The sequence below is a fragment of the Vanacampus margaritifer genome, chromosome 4 (assembly GCF_051991255.1).
Source record: "Vanacampus margaritifer isolate UIUO_Vmar chromosome 4, RoL_Vmar_1.0, whole genome shotgun sequence".
In the NCBI taxonomy this organism is placed as follows: domain Eukaryota; kingdom Metazoa; phylum Chordata; class Actinopteri; order Syngnathiformes; family Syngnathidae; genus Vanacampus; species Vanacampus margaritifer.
In genome coordinates, this window is record NC_135435.1 from 32,486,818 (window position 1) to 32,507,749 (window position 20,932).

General features: G+C 54.3%; 4 protein-coding genes and 1 long non-coding RNA gene across 12 annotated transcripts in view; 2 read left to right on the forward strand and 3 right to left on the reverse strand.

The window, feature by feature from the left end:
- Positions 1–2,512, reverse strand: part of cngb1a (cyclic nucleotide gated channel subunit beta 1a) — a 14,610-nt gene extending 12,098 nt beyond the window's left edge. For 5 of the 6 annotated variants that reach the window (XM_077562759.1, XM_077562758.1, XM_077562757.1 and 2 more), the window contains exons 1-5: positions 2,364–2,512; positions 706–810; positions 576–637; positions 417–507; positions 315–330 (exon numbers count right to left, since the gene is read on the reverse strand). In XM_077562759.1, the coding sequence (XP_077418885.1) occupies positions 315–330; positions 417–507; positions 576–637; positions 706–795 (259 nt within the window). In that variant the 5' untranslated portion in view covers positions 796–810; positions 2,364–2,512. Of the gene's footprint in view, positions 1–314; positions 331–416; positions 508–575; positions 638–705; positions 811–2,363 lie in introns of those variants that run through there. The other variant, XM_077562761.1, reaches the window with a different exon arrangement.
- Positions 1,191–8,772, forward strand: anxa2b (annexin A2b). 2 transcript variants are annotated; one of them, XM_077562784.1, is made up of 13 exons: positions 1,191–2,991; positions 4,990–5,062; positions 5,587–5,680; positions 6,168–6,262; positions 6,325–6,438; positions 6,829–6,919; positions 7,024–7,103; positions 7,171–7,230; positions 7,312–7,405; positions 7,502–7,597; positions 7,675–7,733; positions 7,811–7,933; positions 8,601–8,772. In XM_077562784.1, exons 2-13 carry the CDS (start codon positions 5,012–5,014, stop codon positions 8,658–8,660), a joined length of 1,017 nt encoding a protein of 338 aa, XP_077418910.1. In that variant the 5' UTR covers positions 1,191–2,991; positions 4,990–5,011; the 3' UTR covers positions 8,661–8,772. The 2 variants fall into 2 exon arrangements, with proteins under 2 accessions (XP_077418910.1, XP_077418909.1); XM_077562783.1 differs by lacking the exon at positions 1,191–2,991 and adding an exon at positions 3,859–4,222.
- On the reverse strand, positions 3,531–20,610 carry lins1 (lines homolog 1). 2 transcript variants are annotated; one of them, XM_077562781.1, is made up of 7 exons: positions 20,265–20,605; positions 20,112–20,201; positions 19,670–19,802; positions 18,531–19,091; positions 17,847–18,021; positions 15,941–17,582; positions 3,536–3,882 (listed from the first exon to the last, which is right to left on the reverse strand). In XM_077562781.1, the coding sequence occupies exons 1-6, from the start codon at positions 20,556–20,558 to the stop codon at positions 17,189–17,191; spliced, it is 1,647 nt and encodes a 548-aa protein (XP_077418907.1). In that variant the 5' UTR covers positions 20,559–20,605; the 3' UTR covers positions 3,536–3,882; positions 15,941–17,188. The 2 variants fall into 2 exon arrangements, with proteins under 2 accessions (XP_077418906.1, XP_077418907.1); XM_077562780.1 differs by having other exon boundaries at positions 3,531–3,882; positions 20,112–20,610.
- Positions 3,876–14,772, reverse strand: LOC144049983 (forkhead box protein B2-like). The gene is made up of 2 exons (XM_077562782.1): positions 14,289–14,772; positions 3,876–12,380 (listed from the first exon to the last, which is right to left on the reverse strand). Exon 2 carries the CDS (start codon positions 12,209–12,211, stop codon positions 11,015–11,017), a length of 1,197 nt encoding a protein of 398 aa, XP_077418908.1. The 5' UTR covers positions 12,212–12,380; positions 14,289–14,772; the 3' UTR covers positions 3,876–11,014.
- On the forward strand, positions 15,004–15,611 carry LOC144049985 (uncharacterized). The gene is made up of 2 exons (XR_013293747.1): positions 15,004–15,154; positions 15,430–15,611. It is a non-coding gene; the product is annotated as an uncharacterized LOC144049985 (long non-coding RNA).
- Positions 20,611–20,932: the final 322 nt, after the last annotated feature.

A 20,932-nucleotide genomic window follows, 5' to 3' on the forward strand; every position in this document is an offset into this window, starting at 1 on the left:
GTCCTCGCGGCGCAATCGCGGCAAAAGTACTTTGCCAATCCAAAGTGCAAATTCAAGCGAGGACGCGCGGCAAACGCGGCGTCGTTCTTGTCGTTAGCTTCGACATGTTGAAGGCGGCTCGGCGAGGTGGGAAAATATCCCAACGGGAGTTTCCATCCCGAGAGCACGTCAGATTGGAGGACGAGTTCCAAGTACCGAGACTTAACAAAGGCACAAGAACGCGGGTTCTCGCGTTGGTTCTGGGAAGGCCGCACTTGGACAGCTCTCGAGTCACGGGACGGACAAAGACTTGTGGCGGGAAGGCGGAGTCTCACCTGCTGGCGTGGCATCCTGGAAAACATCCACGCACACACGCACGCATCACGTGACCTGAGGGCGGAGCACGGCCAGCACAAATGCATTGTGGGAAAGCAAACCTCCATGTGGGCCTGCATCTTGTTTGTGTTGAGGACGAGCGCAGGACAAACTTTGTCCGCACCTTCACTCAGCCGCCGGAGCGCAACCTTCCTGCGGGCGCACAAAGTCAATATGGACTCCTTCCAAGTCCACTACAATTCAAGTCCAACGGAAGTTACCTGCTCGGCGGCGCCAACGCCACTTCCTGGTTGGACTCATCCGGAGTGCTCGCCTTCGTCTCCTGAAGAAATCAAAAGTCACGCAGAACACAACAAGAGAACTAATCCAACATTTGCACGTGTGTCTGACCGTGAGCGGTTGTGGGTCAGCGGCGGGGGCTTGGCGGCGGGGGGTGGTCTCGGGGGGGCGGGGGACAATTTGGAGCAGCCAGCTCATCATGTTGAAAGACTTTCACTGTGAAAGGACAACAAGGACACGATGGCATTCTTTGCATACGCTTGTTTGTTTTGGAGCACCGGTGAGAGGCAAGGGGGCGGAGCTTCCTCTCACACGAATGAATGAGCGAACGCATGCGGATAAAACAATGAATACGAAATGAAAGACAAAAAAATGGACGAGTGGATGATTGAGTGAATCCAACCTCGAGTGAGTGCGACTGAATGAACGCATGAACACGTGCAGTCGAGGAAGTGGCGAGTGTGAAGGTTTGAGTTTGCGGTGTTGCAAAGCAGTCGCATCCAATTAGTGACAAGCACCTTCATCTTAATCCTCTTCATTGTCACCACTTCAGCTTACGAGCGCTTTGCAAGTGCGGCGTCCTCAAGTGTTGCGCAACCACCAACGCCGAAGCAGCTGAGCAAGCGCTCGGTCAGCTCGTGAGCTAATGTTAGCACTATTGCTATCAAGAGTTTTACAAAGTCACCTTCGCCATCTCCGGGTGACCGCAGATCGGCACAGGACGCCGTGTGGGACTTTACAGTCCGTTGCCAAAGCTGATTGGCCGGTGCCAAGAAATCGTTTTGTTTTTCAACCTCGGTGAACGTGTGAATGTGCCGATTTGAAGCATTTCTCATTTTCGCTTTTCGGTTCCGGCCAAAGAATTTCATTGCGGCGCCTCCCTCGTGCTGACGATATGAATGTGAATGGAAACCGCTCACGTGTATTGATCGGCAAATGAATCCGAATGCAGCGCATGACGTGTGGACGGATTTGGCCGCTAAGCTGTTCTATGCCACCGATTCCGTCTATTAATAAATAAGCTGCCTGATCCAAACGTCCGACTCGGACTCCGGCGTAAGCAGCGATTGTCTGCAGGCGGCTCGGACGCTGGAGCCGCGCGCCGCCACAAGTTGGCCGGTGGACGCGCACGCTTCTTCTCATCTTTCTGGCACGGCTGCACGATTGGGCCCCAAAATTCTCGAGTGCCAACGAACCCTTTCGAGGACGAGGCCGATCTTCGTCCGCAATGAACACAACTTCTTTCTTCCTTTGGAACATCTTACTGACAAAAAGACAAAAAACAAGACGGGACGACGATGACGGACTTTCCGGAAGCGATACCAGAAAGGTATAAACGGTCCTCCACAACCATCTGGAAGTTCCCCTCGGATCGGAAGAAGTCAAAGACCTGTCAAAAAGGCTCCAGATGAACAGAACCGCACTTCACATCATCTTTTGGACTTTTCACTCATCAAAGTGCGAGTTCAAGTTGGAAAAAGCGAACCACTGGATCGTCACAGCCACGCGGAGCGAAATTTGTCCCGGAACAAGAAAACAATCGGCGCCGATCTTCCGCTGGGAAAAGACTTCATCGATCGATCGATCGACGAACAAGGAAAATGAAAAATGAGGCATTTGGATGAAGTCCGACACATTTGAATTTTGCAAGCACAGTCAAAGTTGTCAAATGCTGTCCGATACTTTTGGGACACGCTGGACAAAGATGACTTGAAGCGTGTCCCGAATTTGCACATTCACTCTCGAGATGACGAGCAAATTCTGCTCACCTGACAGGTGGCTCGTCGGACCTCCTCCAGACCAGCAACGCTCGAAGCCCAACCAGAGACAAAACCAGGAGCAGAACCAGAAGCGGATTGTTGAGAGCCAACGTGCGAGGTGATGACAAGTGTGAGCACTTAAGACCGAGCGTCTAAGCCGATTACTGCGGCCACGCACACACACGGCAAAAAGGCAAATGGGAAGGAAGCGCATCCAATCAGGTGACGCGAGGTCGGCGACGACGACGACGACGACGGCGACGACGACGACGACGACGACGACGACGACGACGACGACGACGACGACGGCGGCGGCGGCGGCGGCGGCGGCGGCGGCGGCGGCGGCGGCGGCGGCGGCGGCGGCGGCGGCGGCGACGACGACGACGACGACGACGACGACGACGACGACGACGACGACGACGACGACGACGACGACGACGACGACGACGACGACGACGATGACGACGATGACGAGAGTAGCGTCAACGTTGTGAGCTGCGCAGACCGCTGAGGAAAGCGAGTCAGTCGGCTCTTGGAAGTGGAGCGGGTCCAAATCAAGCTGGGCTTGTAGCGGATGTCGTCGGGCATCCCGCCATCTTGACGTCTCGGATCCACGGCTGAAAGGAGACGGATGAAGGTCTCGTCTTCCATCTGGAAGTGCACGCAGGAACGGAAAAAAAAAAAAGATGTTGTTGCTTACTTGGGTTGTCCATCCAATCGTCCGTCTTGTCCATCCAATCGTCCGTCTTGTCCATCCAATCGTCCGTCTTGTCCATCCAATCGTCCGTCTTGTCCATCCAGTCGTCCGTCTTGTCCATCCAATCGTCCGTCTTGTCCATCCAATCGTCCGTCTTGTCCATCCAATCGTCCGTCTTGTCCATCCAATCGTCCGTCTTGTCCATCCAATCGTCCGTCTTGTCCATCCAATCGTCCGTCTTGTCCATCCAATCGTCCGTCTTGTCCATCCAATCGTCCGTCTTGTCCATCCAATCGTCCGTCTTGTCACGTTTTGGCTGCTGCTTGTTCTCACCTGTGTCCAAATCCTGGCTGGCCGGCCGGGACCCGTTGCCACCACTAGTGATGGGAAAATGAAGCCTCATGAAGCACTTGTGATATTTTTTGACTCCTCTAGATGGCACTATTGGTTTAAAAAGGCAGTGGAAATGTAATACATTTTCATTGCACTAGCCTTTATATTTGAACCAAGAGCGCCATCTAGAGGAGTAATAAAAAGACTAAAAGTGCTTCATGAGGCTTCATTTTGCCATCACTGGCCGCCACCACTCTCTGCCGGGCTCCGGTGGATCCTGCTCAAGTCTCCTTTTTGGTTCAGGTCGCGGCGCCACCGTGACCGTCCTTTCCGGCTCCTCGGGCTCGGCCGTCGGACGGCGCTTTCCGGAGACACGGGTCGTGTCGGTGGAGAGCCGCGGACGTGATGGCCGTCGCCGTCGCGTCTGCCGAGACCCGCGTCTGATGTATTGCGGTTCTGGTGCCGACTCGCACAATTCTGGTGCTGTCCTGTGATGAACTGAAAACAAGTGCAAGTGGGCTCGCGTTGATGATGAAGTTGATGACGGGCAGAACCGGATGTTGCAGGCGAGCTAATAATTAGCTTCAACAGGCAGGAAACGACCTTGTGACCTCAAGGTCACGTACAGCTCGGAAGAAAAGTATTTTTATGAGCTTCTTGTTGACACAAGTTGGGGTTGCCGCGCTGCGTTGTCATGGCAACGCAGAGCAGTTGGACGGCCTGAAGTGACGCGCAGGGGCCAGCGGGGCGCCGCCCGCGCCGTGTGACTGCGTTGGGGTATTTAAAGAGCGCGCACACACTTGAGTTCTCCTCCCAGCGGACGCGCGCACGAGCGAAGGTAAGACGACACATTTGACATCAAACGTTGGCAGCAAATCAACCTGATGGAAGTTGCCAAAACTTGCATCTTCTTCATTTTCATTTTCTCTTCGTCTTCGTGTTATCAAACATCTTCTTGGCTTTGGACCAGTTCTTGGTGACGTCTTCTTTCTGTGCTCTTTTGAGCGTCTCCAAGTGGTCCCAATGTTTTTTCAACATGCTAGCAACGCGTTCTTCAAAATATCCAAATGTTTGCCCACCAGGCCGACATGCTACATGCTACATGCTACATGCTACGTCGTTCCAACGGCTCAGTAAAATATAGGAGAAATGCAAAAAAAAAAACATGAGGTTTTAGACATTACGTGCCAAAAGGTTTTTGGTAACGCACATTGTTTGTATTTTGTGGCATTGACGTTTGTGGCGGCGCTAACGGCCGCACGCCAACGCTTTTATGCTCACGAGCTCGCAGGCCAACTTGAAAACTTTTTCTTGGAATTGGATTTGTCTGCTCGGCTTCCACTTTGAATACGATTGAAAGGAGCAGACGGTGGGCAAAGGTCAGCGCGCGGCGTCGACGGCAGCGCTTTTACGGCGTCTTATCGGCTTTTGCCGCCACGCCCGGCAAACAAACACGCCCGCCCAAGTGCAGAGTGCGACCTGATGCGAGCAAACCTGCCCATTCGGCACAACTTCACAATCGCCTCACAAGGATTTTCAGATTTGGACCGACCCGAGGTCCCGCAGACTCCCTCGTCATTATTAAGGTGTGTTTCCCCCTGGCAGGTCGTAGGTCAGAGAATTCAAGATGGCGATGGTGTCCGAGTTCCTGGGTCAGCTGACGTTGTCGTACGGCACGGTGAGTCTGATGGCGACGTGACAGGAAGCAGGAAGTAACCTTCTGAGAAAACATCTGGATTCTCACCAATCTGTAGACTTTTTGTACAGACCAATCACAAAGCGGTATTGTGTTTGGGGGCGGGATATGCAACTGTGATGAACCCGGAAAGCACCAACGGCGTGGGAAACTAAATAACACGTTTCCTTGTTGAACGGCGAGGGACGCTTTGTGTCTTTTGGGCGGGTAAAGATGTTGGTGCTTTTTTCGGGTTTTTTTTCCCTTCGACGAGAACAAAGATGACATTTTCATCTGTTGCCGTGATTGGTCAAAACAAAAGTTAGGTCAATGTGCACGAGACGGCGCATCGTCCAACCAATCAGCTGGAAGTACTGCGCAGAAGGTCCCGCCTCTCCTGAGCCAATCACTGTTGAGCATTCCCAGATAAATATTGATCGAGTTACGCAGGAAGTCCTTCTTTGTTAGCGTTAGCTCGCTTAGCTTCTTTGGGCCAATCGGATTAACGGTGTGTGTGTCCTCTTCAGGAGGCGGAGCCTATCTTCCCCACGGTGGTCGCCTTCCGAGACTTTGACCCAATCAATGACGCCATACGACTGGACGGCGCCATGAGGACCAAAGGTTGTTATTAGCATGAAACGCACGATGAAGACGAGCATTGTTACTACCAAGCCATTGTTATTTTTGCTAATGTGCTAATGTGATGCCCTGGCATGTGGGCAAGGAGAGCCACAGCTAACGTTTGCTGGGCGGCACAAATAGACGCATACAAAATGAGAACACTGGCAAGAAACAGCATTGGTCACAACTCGCACCCCTGACATCACTCCATAGGCCACGCCCCTTAAGGGCATACATCCAACACACAGATGCGACAGTACGTACAGTAACGAGCCTTTCTTAGAGCGTTCACATTCTCTTCCCTTATTATGCTTATATTTTGCGTGTTGCGGTTGATCTTGATTTCCCAAAATTGTGTGTGTTTTTGCGGGTGCTCGGGAGGCCGCAAGGAACGGATCAACGCCACGTCAGTTCATTCCGATGGAGACAAAATGAAAACAATGTCAATGGAGGCAGGGCTGACCGCGATCCTCTTTTGCGCCTTCAGGAGTGGACGAGCAAAGCGTCATCGACATTCTGACGCGAAGGTCGTACGAGCAGCGGCGAGAGATCGCCTTCGAGTACGAGCGCCTCGCCAAGAAGGTGAGCGTCCGGCGACACTGTGGCGTCCGCGATGTCACGTGACGCGCTGGCGTGCCTTTCAGGACCTGCAGACGGCCCTGAAGGGGGCGCTGTCGGGATCTTTGGAGGCGCTGATGCTGGGCCTGATGAAGAGCCCCGCCCACTATGACGCCTTGGAGCTCAAAGCTGCCATGAAGGCGAGTCCCAGACCACCGAGACCACCCAGACAACGACGGCAGGCGGTTACGATCTCATGCGCGATGACAACAATTAGCACTGCCAGGACCATCACGAAGACGGCGTTCCGCCAGAACCGATAAAGACGACTTGACGACGACGTGACGACGACGTGACGACGACGTGACGACGACGTGACGACGACGTGACGACGACGTGACGACGACGTGACGACGACGTGACGACGACGTGACGATGACGTGACGATGACGTGACGACGACGTGACGACGACGTGACGACGACGACAATAACAATGAGGAGGAGAAAGCGAAGACGAGACGACAACAACAAAGTCGCGAGCAAAGTGTTGGAAACCCAAGTGAGGGCTGTCCATGTTTTTCCCGTTCAGGGTCTTGGAACCGACGAGGAGACGCTCATCGAGATCGTCTGCTCCCGAAACCACCGGCAAATGGCCGACATCCAAAAAGTTTACCGAGACTGTAAGTGAGCGATTTCTCGCTCTTCCTGGTCGGGCCTTCGATCTCCTCCCAACCGGAGTTTGGGCCCAAAAGCCGCCCAAACCTCTTTGTCTGTTTGTGGTCAGTGTTTAAGAAAGACCTGGAGAAAGACGTGGCAGGAGACACGTCGGGAGATTTTGCAAAGCTGCTGCTGGCTCTGGTTCAGGTGGGTCGCGAACGGACGCCGAGCGCGCGCCGACCAACGCCAACTCACGACTGAGCACCGTTTTCAGACCAAACGGGACGAACCCTCCAACGTCGTGGACTACGAGAAGATCGAGGACGACGCCAAGGTTGGTTTCGCTCATCTCAGTCGAGCGATGGATCCGCCCGTGGGTCTTTGATCTGTGGCCACACCCCCTTTGCGACATCAGAGCCTCTACGACGCCGGCGTGAAGCGCAAAGGAACCGACGTGGCCGTCTGGATTTCCGTCCTGACGCAGAGGAGCGCCGCCCACCTGCAGAGAGGTGAACTGCGCCGGGGGGCGTCGGTCCCGTCGCCACGACTCGCCACGTGGCGTCACGTTGTGTGGGTGTGCGTGCGTGCGTGCGTGCGTGTTCTAGTATTTGAGCGCTACAAGAGATACAGTCCGTACGACCTGAAGGAAAGCATCAGCAAGGAAGTCAAAGGAGACCTGGAAAAGTCTTTCCTGACTTTGGGTACGTTGACCGCCGCCTCCTCCCGCACGCCAGGACGCCGCTCGACCTTGAGTCGTCATTGAGCGTGTCGCCCGCAGTCGAGTGTCTGGAGAACAAGCAGGCGTACTTCGCCGACAGACTCAACGAGGCCATGAAGGTAACGTGATTTGCATCCGCAAGTGACCTCGGGCTGACCTCGGGCTGACCTCGGACTGACCACTGTGCGACTTTCAGGGCAAAAGCGCCAAGGAGAAGGTTGTGACTCGCATCCTGGTGTCTCGGTGCCAAGTGGACTTGATGAAGATCCGAAGCGAGTTCAAGAAGCGACACGGACGCTCGCTCTACCGCGCCATCAGCGTGAGAACCTCAAAACCTTCGTAACGATCATACTTTCATTTCGACCAGATCGGTTGCAGACGCGCTCACAATTGGTGTCCAGGCCCAGCAGAACTTTTGTCTTACGTCGCTACATCGGGCTGCATACGCTTGCATACGAAATTAGTTCAGGGGGGCTGGGGGGCGACCTTCACAGGTCAAAATATCTGCCCCCCCCCCCACCTCGGTTGGTTATATTGAATTAAACATGAAAAAAATCTCATGAAAATCAAAAGCGAAATGAGCAAATTGGTTGATGGCAAAGTCGCCCCTGCCAAAATGGCCGCCGCTTCGGCATGAAGGCGGTCCCGGCTGCTCAAAGGCGCTGGCCGGGATTGGGACGCATGACGTCACGTCGACATGAGGCGACGCACCAACCAGAGCCCCAAATTTGGGGGTCGTGAACTCAAGAGGACAAAAATGAGTTGCTTGCAACAAAAATCCTGTCAACAAATCTGAGCTCTGCCGCAGCCCGTCTAAGCGGCCGCTCCGAACACTTGGAAGGCTCCAGTCGAGGTCCAAAATGGCACCAGGCTGGCAAAGGTGTCGGGGGGGTGCGAAGTCGGAGGCAGACGGCGCCACGTTGAGGGATTGCGGGCTGATGACTTGAAGACCCGGACCTCACGGTTCTGCCGTTGTTGTGTTTCAGGAGCAGACCAAAGGCGACTACCAGAAGGCCTTGCTCAGCTTGTGTGCCGGAGACGACTGAACTCGGGTGTCCATCGGGAGACGCGCGCTCGAGCGGCCAACGCGCGCACGCGAGCCTCAAGTGCTTCCGGAGCGCCGCGCGTGTCAAGCAGACATTAAAAAGTCCAACCAAGTCCAACCGTCTCGTCTCGTCGCAGCCGGCATCTGCCGTCATTTTCCTCACACATGCCGTCGCGACACAAACCGACGCGCGGCAAAACCGCGGCGGCCGCTTGACACCATTCGGAACATGCAAATGAGGGCTGCCGTTAATGGCCGCCGCAGGGACGCACCGTGCCGCCGCTAACTGTCACGCCGCGACGCGCTCACCGACACGTCGCGCGGCCCCGGTGGCGGTGCGGCGCCATTCCTCTCGCTTGCTGGTGCGCCACATTAGCATAAAGGTTTGTTCCGCTCGCTAAACGCAAGCGGCGAGTAAGACGGTGCCGCTGAGGCAAACTCATTTGTCATGTTTGTCTTTTCATTCCGCTGCCGCCGCCGCCGCACGTTCGGCCTTCCCAAAACAACGCCACACAAAACTTTGATGCAGCGTTCACATTGACTTCATTTGCTTTCCTGCACTCGAACGCACCGCCTGATAAATGCCTGCAATCGAGCGCTTCTTCACTCACATGCACGCACGCACACGCAGACACACACACACACACACACACACACACACACACACACACACACACACACACGTGTAAGACGCTCATGAGAGAGCAATTGTTGTTGTTGTTGTTGACTGGAAGTTGTAAGAGGCCACAGACTGAAATTCGGTCCGACTTCAACTTGAAGGTGACGAAAGCCCGCAATATCCCAAGTTTTGACCCGAATTTAAGTCCAAAAGAAAAAAACCGCAAGAGCAGACGAGTGGACATCAAAACCCCGCCCACCTGACTCAGGTCCGTTTCAATGTCAACAAGTTCCAGTGGGGTTGTCACGGAAACGCAACCTCACAGGCCGGGTCAGGGTGCGAGCGTTCCGGTGGGAAAACGGCAAACTGAGCACATCTGGAGCGAGGAAGACGGCGGCCCAAGATGGCGGCCCAAGACGGCGGCCCAAGACGGCGGCCCAAGATGGCGGCGATTTGCTCTTCATCACGTCTTTGCTCTTGATGGCCGATGAGCGCCGCCGTCACGCCCACTTGACTTTAAGGACGGCCGCCGCGTGGTCGCAAACACCAATCACATGTTCGCACACACGCGTGCGTGGACACAAACACACAAGGAGTAAGAACACACACACACACACACACACACACACACACACACACACACACAGTGCGCATGAAAGTGCTGACGGGCGACTTAACGAAGCTGCCGACAGCCGATTGACTTTGCGGACTAATGAACGACTCGCTCGTCCCTCATCAACACAACAAACAAACAGAAAGTCTGCAAGGTCACATGCAAGCGAAGGGGCGGAGCCTAACGTTGAAAGGAGGGCACACGGCTTTCTTTCTTTGTTCTTTGCCTTCTTGTCCAAACAATCGCGCCATAAAAGCAGTTGCGGCCATCAGAGCCGTTCGTAGCAAACGGAGGCGGCGCCAAAGAAAATGGCCGCCAACATGGCCGCCTTTCATCGTGCTGATGAAAAGACAAACGCACGCAACGCAAGCCACGTCAGCATCACAAATATTCACGTCAACATTTATTGGTGACGACCGTCATGTTGTGCAACCCAGGAGTGACGGAAGTCTGCCCCGTGAGCCGAAGATGACCAAAGAGACGTTGAGCAAAGAAAAACGGCCAAAAGTAGCGTTTTTCCTGGAAAACGTGGACGTCTCGACGGTAAATGTTTTGGAATTTGTGTAGCGTATTGAAAAGTACAAAAGCGTGACGGCAAAGTGTGCAATTGAAGCAAACTGAATTTTGTGTCTTGCTGCACCCGAACGCGGACGGAGCAAGTTTCACAAAGTGAGTTTCCGGCAATCCAGGCCACAAGCAGCGATTATTTACGATGGATTAGAAAACAATATCAAAAACGCATAATAAGATCATGTCGAGTAAGATCGGCAAAAATGTTGAAGGTTGTGTTGTCGCATTTCCTTGTGAAAGTTCAAAAATGAAGAGAAATGAACGTTGGACACGTTCCGTTGCTTTATTTCAATGGAAAAGAGAAGAAGAGACAATTTGTAGAAACGATTGAAACGATTATTTCCAAACATGCACAACTGGCAATTTGGCTGTTGACAAACTAACGATTTTTCTCGCTTTCACAAATCTTTCCATTGCAAATATTTTCAGCAACATTCAAGTGACAAACAAACATTTTAAAAGTCACGACAGCACATTTGCAAGTGAAGAACACAAAACACGGACAATTTTGTCAGTCATCAACAAATTGAATCTTTGCGCTTGACAACAAACGTCAGCTGCAAAAGGCGCCGTTCGTCACGCCGTCGTTTAGCGGGCGGCCACCGGGACGGGCGCCGCACTCCCGAGGAAAGGGGGCGAGGGACCCCCGCAGGCACGCCGGGGGCAAAGCGTGCGTGGCTTGGACGGGCACCGGGACGGCGGGAAGCGGGTGGCCGCCGAGCCTGCCGAGCCCGCCGATCCCGCCGAGCCCGCCGAGCATCGAGGGCGGAAGGAAAAAGTCTCCGGCCGCCGCCGGCCATTGGGACGGCCGCGCGGAAAAGCAGTCCTGCCGCCGCTGGACGGCCACGTCGGCCATAAGGCTCTCGATGGCGAAGGGGTGCTTGAAGGGCGGGGGAGGCGGCTGGGGGTGAAGGTGCGAGTGGGGGTGAAGGTGCGAGTGGGGGTGAAGGTGCGGGTGAGGCGGGCACCCCCGAGCCTGGGGCTGCACGGCCTTGAACCTCTTGCGGCGTCTGAGGAAACTCCCGTTGCGGAACATGTCCCCGCACAGCGGGTGCAGGGCCCACATGCCGCCTTTGCCCGGCCGCTGGGGCCCGCGCGGGATCTTGACGAAGCAGTCGTTGAAGGACAAGTTGTGGCGCAGAGAGTTCTGCCAGCGCCGCACGTTGTGGCGGTAGAAGGGGAAGTTGTCGGAGATGAAGCGGTAGATGGCGCTGAGCGGGAGCATCTTGTCCGGGCTGCTCTGGATGGCCATCGCCGTCAGGCTGATGTACGAGTACGGCGGCTTGTGCGAGCCCGACGCGCTGCGCGGCGCTCGGGGCATGACGGCCCGCCGGGATGGGCTGACTCGGAGATCCGCTCGGCCGACGGGCGCGAGAAGGAAAGTGGCGAGGTTGACGTGCGTGCGGGATGTCAAGTTGGGAGGCGTGGCGGCGGCGCCGGGAGGGAGAGAGAGAGGAAGGCGCTTTTTCTTTGTCACCGCCCTGGAGGGAGGGGGCAGAGAGAGGTGGGGAGGGGGCGTCGACATCATTGACGCCATCATCGTCAAGGAAAGGGGGACGTCCTGGAGGCCGGCTTGGATCCGCTTACGCGTGCGTTCATGCAAACTTGCTCGTTGGGCACTTTCAAGACGAGACCAGAACATGGCGCTTGTGGACGCGGGTCCAAGCCGGGCCAACTGCCGCTTGGATGGCGTTCCAGTCCAGTTGATTTGCACAAAGGGCTTCGCAGGCCCCCAATTGGCCGCCGTCATCCCGATCCAAACACCCGAGCAGGCGAGCAACCTCAAAACGCCATCTGGGGGGGACGACGGTGGATTCTTCCGTCTTCTCGCAGGATGCCGGCAGCGTCTGGGAAAGCCGCCGTAGCTCCGCAGCTGACCCGGTCGGTCGGCACGCCATCCTTCGCCTCAAATCTGCTCGCTGCAGAATCCAGACGGCCACAGCCTCAGATTGGGTCAAGTCCGCCTCCAGGAAGGAGACCAGGCAGCAAATTAGACCGACGTCAAGTTGAGCTCGATGCCGAATTGTGAAATAAGTCCAGATTGAAACCTGGAGGCGGCCGCTCTGATTTCTGCCGGTAAAGCAAAACCTGCCCACGTCTTTGGAGTTCTTTTTCAAATTGTTGTCCGTTTGCGACGCAATCGCGGTCGTCCAAAGAGCCCGGCAAGGTCGGAATGTCCTTTCTTCAAATGCGCTCGCTCGCGCCGGAGATTGCGTTGACGAGTATCAAACATTTGGAGACGAGCCGCGTCCACCGAGACGGACACAAATTTGGGGAAGATTCTGAATAAAATGTTGACGTGTCATCATTTCTGTATTAAATGCAAGCCCAAATTCAACGGCGGCGCTGCTAAAGTATTTCAACTAAAATGATGACGAAATGACAAATATTGCCTATTTCATGGCATGTCCTGCTCCTTGGACAATCTAGTTGTGGGACACCAGTTTTGTTCCAGCAGCTGAAAGACTTTGGCAAAGGAGGACACATCAGCCGTCACCCTTGACGATAGCGAGTCGGCGGAACCAACTTCAGGCGACCCTACGGCGGGCTTCCCCAGTCCTGGTCCTTGAGGGCCAGAGTCCTGCAGGTTTTTACATGTCTCTGTCCTCTAACACATCCCATTCATAGCTGTGTTAGAGGACGGAAACATCGGAAACCTGCAGGACTCCGGACTTGGAGAACCAGGAGTGGGAAAGCCCGCCGTGCCGTGCGGGAACAACTTCCGAGTGGCGCCAGGAGCTCCGGACGCGGTCAGAAATGAGATCCAGCCAAGATGTCCGTCCCGCTGCGCAAAAGGACGCCAGCTTGGCCCAGCTCGGCGACTGCGGTTGCGTTTGGCGTCACGATCGCCGAACGCCGGGCAAGAAAAGTTGCTGTGCTGACGACAAACTTTGATGGTCGGCCACGAAAACCCACTTGAACGTCGTTTCCAATCTCGCGTGCGACGCGTGTGCGTTAATCCCTTGGGACGCTTCGGGCGCACGTTCCTTTCTTTTTTGTTTGTGCGGGATTTGCAGCCGCCGATGATGACGGAGGAGAAGATTAGGCTGGTGATGAAGATGATGATGAGGAGGAGGAGGAAGGCAACGTTGGAGTCGTCCCTTTTGCTTCCATTCGGCTCAAATGCGGCAGCAGTCGATGTCGAAACGATCAATCGGCTTCCGCGTGGACAAAGCAATTCTTTTTTTTTTCTTTTTAATCCATTCATTTTAGGGAAAATGCTTTTGTTTCCGTACAGTTGTTGATAGTTTGGAGTTTTTTGTGTGTTTGGAGCATTTGATGAAAAAACGGTTGCGCACCTCAGACCGACATCAGCATTTGACCATAATTGGTCTCCAAATATTTGTGGAAATCCGATGATTTATTACCCGCAACTGATGTGCCAGCGATGGGCGGAGTAACCGTGTAATACTCTTCCACATCCGTAGGTGGCAGCGGCTTGCTAATTTGCACTTTGAGACCAGCGAACGAGCGAGGCCGCACGGTGACAGCGATGGAGACGGGTTTGAAAAGGAGCCAAAATTGGAGTGTGGACAAAATTTGGAGCGACAAAAGAAAAGACGCTCAAGTCAGGCGTCGTCTGAGCGGCGGCGAGTCAAAAAGTCAAAATGGCCGAGCCGCCGAGAGCTCTGTGGGTCCTTGTCAGATCCCTGCCGGGTTGTCGGCTCCCTGCCGGGTTGTCGGCTCCGTTTTCATCCAAACAGGCTCAGCCTTCATTTTGAGGGACTCCAAATGGCAATTAAAACATTTGGCAGGCATTTTTTGCTGCCGCCGAATTTTTGGGACGTCGTTGTGAGTGAAATTCAATTTGCTCGCCGCTCGCTTACCTTCTGCCAGTTGAAGGCCGCAACTGCCGAGCCACTTTGCTAAGTGTGCTAATAGGAATAAATGAACAGGCGCTAATGAAGGGCGGCTAATTAGCATAACGACCTCCAGCCTTGCGGAAGTCAAGTGGAAGTGATTTCTCTCATTTGCGCATCGCTGACTCGTCCAACAATCGTCGCGTTCATTGTGATTGACGGGCCTCCCCTGGGAGAGGCTCCGCCCCCTAAGGACGGCCTGCCAAGCCCGCCCACGTGACGCCGGTCCTCGGACTTCCCTTTTGCCGGACGCCCCCATCGTGTCCTTTCCGTCACCTTTCACCGTCTTTTTTTTTTTTGCCGCCTCTGACGTCACCTCCTCACAGCTGCCGAACGCTTATCATGAAAAAGTGTCCCGAACCCCGGTTCAAGTGCATTTCCTGCATCATCGGACTTCCCAAAAGGGCAAAAAGGAAAGCATGTGCAGCAGACACGAAAAGTTGTCAAGCGCAGCAGAAAGTTGGCAAACAAAGACGAAGAAAGCGTGCGCGTGTGCGCGCGCCCGTGCGTGCCGGCATCATTTGCACAAGTTAATTATCTGGTTAATGACGGCGGGGCTGCCGCGGATGAAGGAAGCGGCTCACGGTTCGACTCCTTAATTGAGCTGCAGAAACGCCGCATCAGGAGGACGACGTCGTAAATGCCGTGTTGGTGCACTTGAACTCATTTGTGGAATGAGAACATCGAACAGGATTCTGGAATGAGAACATCGAACAGGATCGCTTCGATTGCCGCTTGGATTTGCCTTCACTTGCGCAAGCCGCTGAAACGCCAAACTGTGAGCTTGTTGCCATTTTGCAACGTTTCAGACAACGCGTGAATGAACCTGAAATGTGAGTCCTATTTGTGGTCACACTTTAAACACAACGCGTGCCAAGGCTTCTTTTTCCTTTGCTTTTGTTGCTTGTGCTGCGCGTGAACTCAAAACGGCCCTCGAGGACTTTGATCCTGGTTTGTTGAGCTCTAAAAAGACCGACTGCATTGTCAAGTCTGCCTTCATTTCGACGGCGGTCCGCCAACATCTCAAGAAAAGAAGACGACATCTTGGTTTTCGTCTTGTGTTTGCCCGTCACTTCCACAATCAATTTATTTCTTATCCCCCCCCCAGGAAGAATGTGACACCCGAGAAGTGCCCGACGGCGGTTGAGGACGACAGACCAGGAAACGAGTCCTGCGACGACATGGACGGGACAAGAATGTCCAACAGGACGGCACGTACATCATTTCGATGACAAATGATTATTTAGAAGTTTTGAATTGTAAGGGAAATAAATCTACTTGCCCACAAAATCGGCATTCTAGTTTGTAACTCACTTGAATGAATGGAACGGCTTCTTATTGCGCCTTCCGTGAGCAGACGCAATTTTGGCAGAAAGCGTCCAATGTTGCCGATTAAGTGAACGGTTGCGGGTCAAACCAAAGACACAAAAGCAAGACAAGTACACAAAGCGCATACTTTATGCAAACACTTTGTTTAGCTTGTTTCACGACCGTAGCTAGCTCAAAGCTAATGCACAATGAAAAGCGCCATTGACTCGCTAACGCTAATTAGCGCACGACTGGCGGCACGGAAAAGAACGCAGCAGAAATGTATACAGAAGCAACTAAACGTTACTTACGGGAACGTGTGCTCTTTCTGCGCTGTAAGAAAAAAGGAAACAAAACTTGATTGGGACTTTTTTCTTCTACTCTTTAATGCGGCCTGGCTTACAAGAGCGCATCTGAACGTGCGGAACCACACTGCCCCCGAGTGGTCAAACGGTGTACGACATGAACAGCACTCTCAATGAAGGCAATACAGTATCCAATCAATGATATCCATTCGGAATCTCAGTAATTGATCATCTCCATGTAAATCTTTATTGACTTGAGTTTCAAGTCAAAGTTTGTTTCACTGCTCGGGTCAAATATGGACGACGTAAAAGATCCGAAGAGCGGCTGCAATCGGCAACATCGTCTTGCGTTTTGGAGGCGTTTTCATCGGCTCGACTGTCGGCGCATTGCCGAGCTTTGGCGAGCGCTCGTACGGCAGCAAAGACAAATGCATGGGAAATATGTCCCCGCGCCTGGAAGACGTCTCCGGGGACGCACGCCCCAGCACACACCCGAGCCACCTCAGACGGCTCCTTCTCAAGTTCTCAGCCTACCTGACTGGACGGGAGAGTCCGGACGGACGCCCTCATTTGCATCCGACCGGGACGGATGGCGGCCATCGGTGAGGGGAGGAACCGAGACGCTAAACGGAGACGCGCCACCTTTCGGCTCCTTCGACCACAACCGAGTCAGCGGACATCACAGCAGACCCGTCCGTCCGTCCGTCCGTCCGTCCGTCCGTCCGTCCTGCCTTTATCTCATGCTGTCATCAAGGTCAAATGTTGACTGAAACTGGACGAAAAGATGACGTTTTCTTGGACGAAAATGCGAGATTTATAAGAAAAACGGGATGAGGTTGACTAATTATGATAGAAATGAACAAGCGGGATTGAAACTGGGCTAAAACAGTACATTTCAAAATGGCGGATAAAATTTGCGCTACTGCTCCGTCAACAGCAACACATGCTTCACGTTAGCAAGTTGCTCAATGGAGTTGCTAGCAACAAGCAAAAGTTCTCGTCAATCCACAAAGGATTCCAAACTCGCCTGCCGCGCCGCTCGCCGCAAACAATTCCCACGTGGCGTTCGCATTCAAGTGCTGCTCAGTGGATCGTGCACGCCGCGACCAATCACGCCGCGACCAATCGGTTACTGGTCGTGGGTCAGAAAACAGCATGGTTTGCAAAAGGAGTCTTATTTGGGAAGCAGCCGGCAGACGTCGAGTCTATGGACTGAATGGACATTTTCAACCCGGTTCCGCCTGACGGTCAACGTCAGTCCGGGCGGAGCCGCTCGGCGGTTTGCGTCAAGAGTCGCAGGAGCGCGTCCGCCTTGTACGGAAAAAGCTTGTTGCGGTGCAGCCTGGCCACCAGGAGGCGCAGCCGGACCAGGCAGTCCCACGCCCCGGCCCACGCGCCGGTCCCGGGCGGGCCCTCGGCGTCCAGTCGTCGGCACGAGGCGGCGAAGCCCCGCCGGTCGCTCCGCAGGTGGCGCAGGTAGCGCAGCAGGTACTCCAAGAAGCAGGTTTCCGCCGACACCAGGAAGTCCAGCAGGATGCGGTGGTCCCAGGAGACGGCGCGCAGGAAAAACAGGAAGTGGCAGTGCGGGTTGCAGCCGGCGGCGCAGGAGGATTGGTCGCCCGTCGACTCGTCCCACCCACAAACGTCTCTGCCGGGGAACGGCACATTTTCAACAACAGCGAGACCGAGACACAGAAAATAAATAAGAGCGATCATGAAAGAATTTGTTGCTTTTTTCTGAATGAGGAAAACTTTTCCAAGATCGAAGCGGCAAAATTGGAATTGAGTTGGATTTTTTATTTGAATGAATGCCAGGAAGCATTGGCATGAAAAAGCAAACGTGAATCTGAAAGATATTTCAAAAAGTGCACCTGGAGGCGTCAAGCACGCACGCACGCACGCACGCACACACCTGAGGCGCAGGAAGATGGCGAGCGCGGCTTTGGCGGCCTCCATCAAGTCGTCGTCCTGCTCGGCGAACAGCAGCGGGAGGACGGCGCAGTCGTGCCGGCCGTCCGGCGGACGCACGCCTTTCTCACGCAGGAAGCGCCACAGACGGGCCAGATGGACGCCGGTCTCGCCGGCACCTGAACGCCGCCGACGCAAGACCGCAACAAAATGGCGGCCGGCGCGCACACACAAAAACAAAAACAAAAACAAAAACAAAAACAAGTCGTCATTAGTATTTGAATGTTTGTCTTCCTTTTCAGAAGCTCACAATTGCTTGGAAAGGAAAAAATAAAATTAAATAAAAATCGCAATTTTCCAGCCGTTTATCGACTGTCCTGATTTGAAACCGCCTGCCGGCCTCCAAACGGCGTCGAGGGAAAGCGGCAGCCGACATCACCACTTTGCATGCGCACGTCAGACCGTAACAAAAGACGTCATCCAAATGTTTATTTTCTGCCGACATTGGAAGCGTTTTGGTCTTCGTGGGCCGGCGAGCTCTCGCAAGATGAATTCTGCCGGCATTTGAGTTGACCACAGAATACATCTGGTACCGAGCCCGTTGACTTCCACCGATCCGGAACGCTCTCCATCGCAAACAGCCCCTTTTCATCACGGGAACCAACGGCGGCCATTGAGTTGCTCTCACCTGCGGCGGCGGACGTCGGGCGATGCTGGACGCTCTTGATGACCAGCAGGCTGACGGCACGCAGCATCGCCGTGTCACACTTCCCGGCTTCCCCGCCGCCGCCCGTCCCGCCCAAATACGACGGCAACTCGACGCGGATGCTCGGCAACCAATCGGCCGCCACCGCGTCCACCGCGGCGGCGGCCAGACGGCCGACGTCAGCCGGAGGGGCGGCGGTCTCTCCGCATGCCCCCAGCCAGTCTTCGCCAGCCTTGCGCAACAGAGCCCGCTTCAGCAACAGCGCCACCCTCTTGCGGACAAAGTAGTGCGGCGCGCGGCTAACGTCGGCCATCAAGGCGGCGGCGTGAACCGACGTCAAGTTGGGACTCCTGGCGCCGCTGGACGCCACGGCAGCGGACGCCGCCAGGAGGACTTCCAGAAGGTCCAGCAGGAGGCAAAAGGTGTCGGCGATGGCGTCGTCGTTGGCGACGGCGTTGGCGACGGCGTGCCCCGCGGGAAGGAACCTGGCCGCCGCTGCGCTGACGCTGGCGTCAAACGCCGTCACAAGCGTCCTGACGAGTTCTGATGGATGAAAAGCGGACAAAAAGTCAGACGCTTCCTTTTGGGCCGGCCAGCGCGCTCACCTCGTGCAACTTTTCCCAAACTTCTTGACAACAATGTCGCGTCACAATCATATGGACGCCGTGACACAAAAGTCAACACACCCCTCACATTTCTGCTTCCACCAGATGCCAAAAGAAAAGAAAGCACACTTGGACGGAAAAGTGCAAGTCAAAGTGTGTCCAGCGCCGCCTTCAACGCGTCTCGGGCGACGGACGGGTTGCCCCTCCTCCGTGATGACATCACAGAGCTGGCGGAGGTTCCACTTCCAGAGCAACTTGATTCCGTTTGAGGACGCGCGCTCGATAATCCGGAGACTTGCTTGACGGGCTTGAGCGAACCTTTGGAGTCATGTCGAGGGACAAAATGTCAGACAACTTTTCAAAGTGTCTTTTCTTCAGCGTCAGGATTTAGTATCAAAGGGTGTGCTGACTTTTGTGACACACTGCCCGTACCGAGGACTCGTCATGTCTATAATGTCACATGACGACGCGGGGTCGAGCGTGCGACACTTTGCTTTATGACGTGTGAGATTTGACCTTGACGGTTGTCCCGAAGAAGCTTCTGGAGGACGCACGTCAGCGACCACAGGCAGGCGTCCAGTCGGGGGCCGGCGGGCAAGCTGAGGAGCGCCCGCTCGCACGTCCCTCGCCATGCTGGATTGACCACGCCCTATCGTAGCACACATGCCAACAATGCATCAACAACACATCTGGACAATCAGAGAACGTCTCAAAGGCACAAAACGCCATCAGAGAACGTCTCAAAGGCACAAAACGCCATCAAGTCCGCTTTAGCATCCGACTGCAATTCCATTTCTCATCAACAAGCAAACGTCTCGTTTTCCACACACATGACATTGTTGTTCTCAGTTACGCCAATAGGGGGCGACCTTGTGCCGTGAGAGGCAGGTGGAAGCCTGTGTGTGGATGTGGAGACGTTGCTTGCTGCGTGTTCAATAAAGGTTATTTCGTCACTCACGGACTCTTGCAGTTGGTAGACGACACATGCGGAGGCGCTCTTCGCGGCCATGTGCCGGATCACGTGGTCTTCACAGCTAAAGTTGCCCACCTGCAGCAGCAGCAACACATTAGCGTTAGCATTAGCTGTAGCATCAGAGCGAGACAAACTCACCATCTGAGACACGACGTCCAAGTCCTGAAGCAGAACCTCCAGCACGTCGTGGCAGCAGTGTGCTGCGTGTGACGTCACCGCGGCAACCATCTTGCTAATCAGCGTCAGAGCCAAGCAGCTCACGTCCGCGGCGTCTTTACCGTGGCGACGATGCGCGTGCACGCCGCAGAGGATTGCGCGCGCCAGCTCCTCGACGTCTTGCGTTGGTCGTGTGGCGTTCGCGTTCACGGAGCATTTGTAAAGTTCGGCGAGGACGGCAGCGAGCCCCGGAAGCGATCCGCAGGGCGACGCCATCTTGATGGGGACTGGGAGACCAATGTCACGTGACACGAGGCGTCACGTTCTAATGCCGTTCTTAAAAAAAAATAAAATCATCTTTTAAACTCTAACCAGAAACGTTGGTATTTTTGTTGTTATCAGGCCTTTATTTTGATAAATACATTTTAGAGAAACTATTTTGGTAATTCACACATAGCATTCTCCCACTTTGACTTTTTTTTGTTCAATAAAGTTGAAGGGAAAAATGCACATGAGATGCGGAAGTAGCGTCGCTAAGTTTCCCGCCACTGTATAAAACGTGCTGTTTTTTTTAATTAAACTTGCTGATTTCTAACAAGTGGACGCTATGTGATGCTTTGAAAACCCACTTTTTCTTGTATTGCTCAGTT

Bases quoted from the DNA above. Each gene is read 5' to 3' on its own strand.
- anxa2b (XM_077562784.1), top strand. From the start codon at position 5,012: ATGGCGATGGTGTCCGAGTTCCTGGGTCAGCTGACGTTGTCGTACGGC. The intron at 7,406-7,501 runs GTGAACTGCGCC...TGCGTGTTCTAG, and splicing joins CGCCGCCCACCTGCAGAGAG to TATTTGAGCGCTACAAGAGA. The intron at 7,934-8,600 runs GTGAGAACCTCA...GTTGTGTTTCAG, and splicing joins CGCTCTACCGCGCCATCAGC to GAGCAGACCAAAGGCGACTA.
- LOC144049983 (XM_077562782.1), bottom strand. From the start codon at position 12,211: ATGACGGCGGCCAATTGGGGGCCTGCGAAGCCCTTTGTGCAAATCAAC.
- lins1 (XM_077562780.1), bottom strand. From the start codon at position 20,558: ATGGCGTCGCCCTGCGGATCGCTTCCGGGGCTCGCTGCCGTCCTCGCC. The intron at 19,803-20,111 runs GTGAGTGACGAA...GTGCTACGATAG, and splicing joins TCTACCAACTGCAAGAGTCC to GGCGTGGTCAATCCAGCATG. The intron at 18,022-18,530 runs GTGAGAGCAACT...GGCGGCGTTCAG, and splicing joins CCCGACGTCCGCCGCCGCAG to GTGCCGGCGAGACCGGCGTC.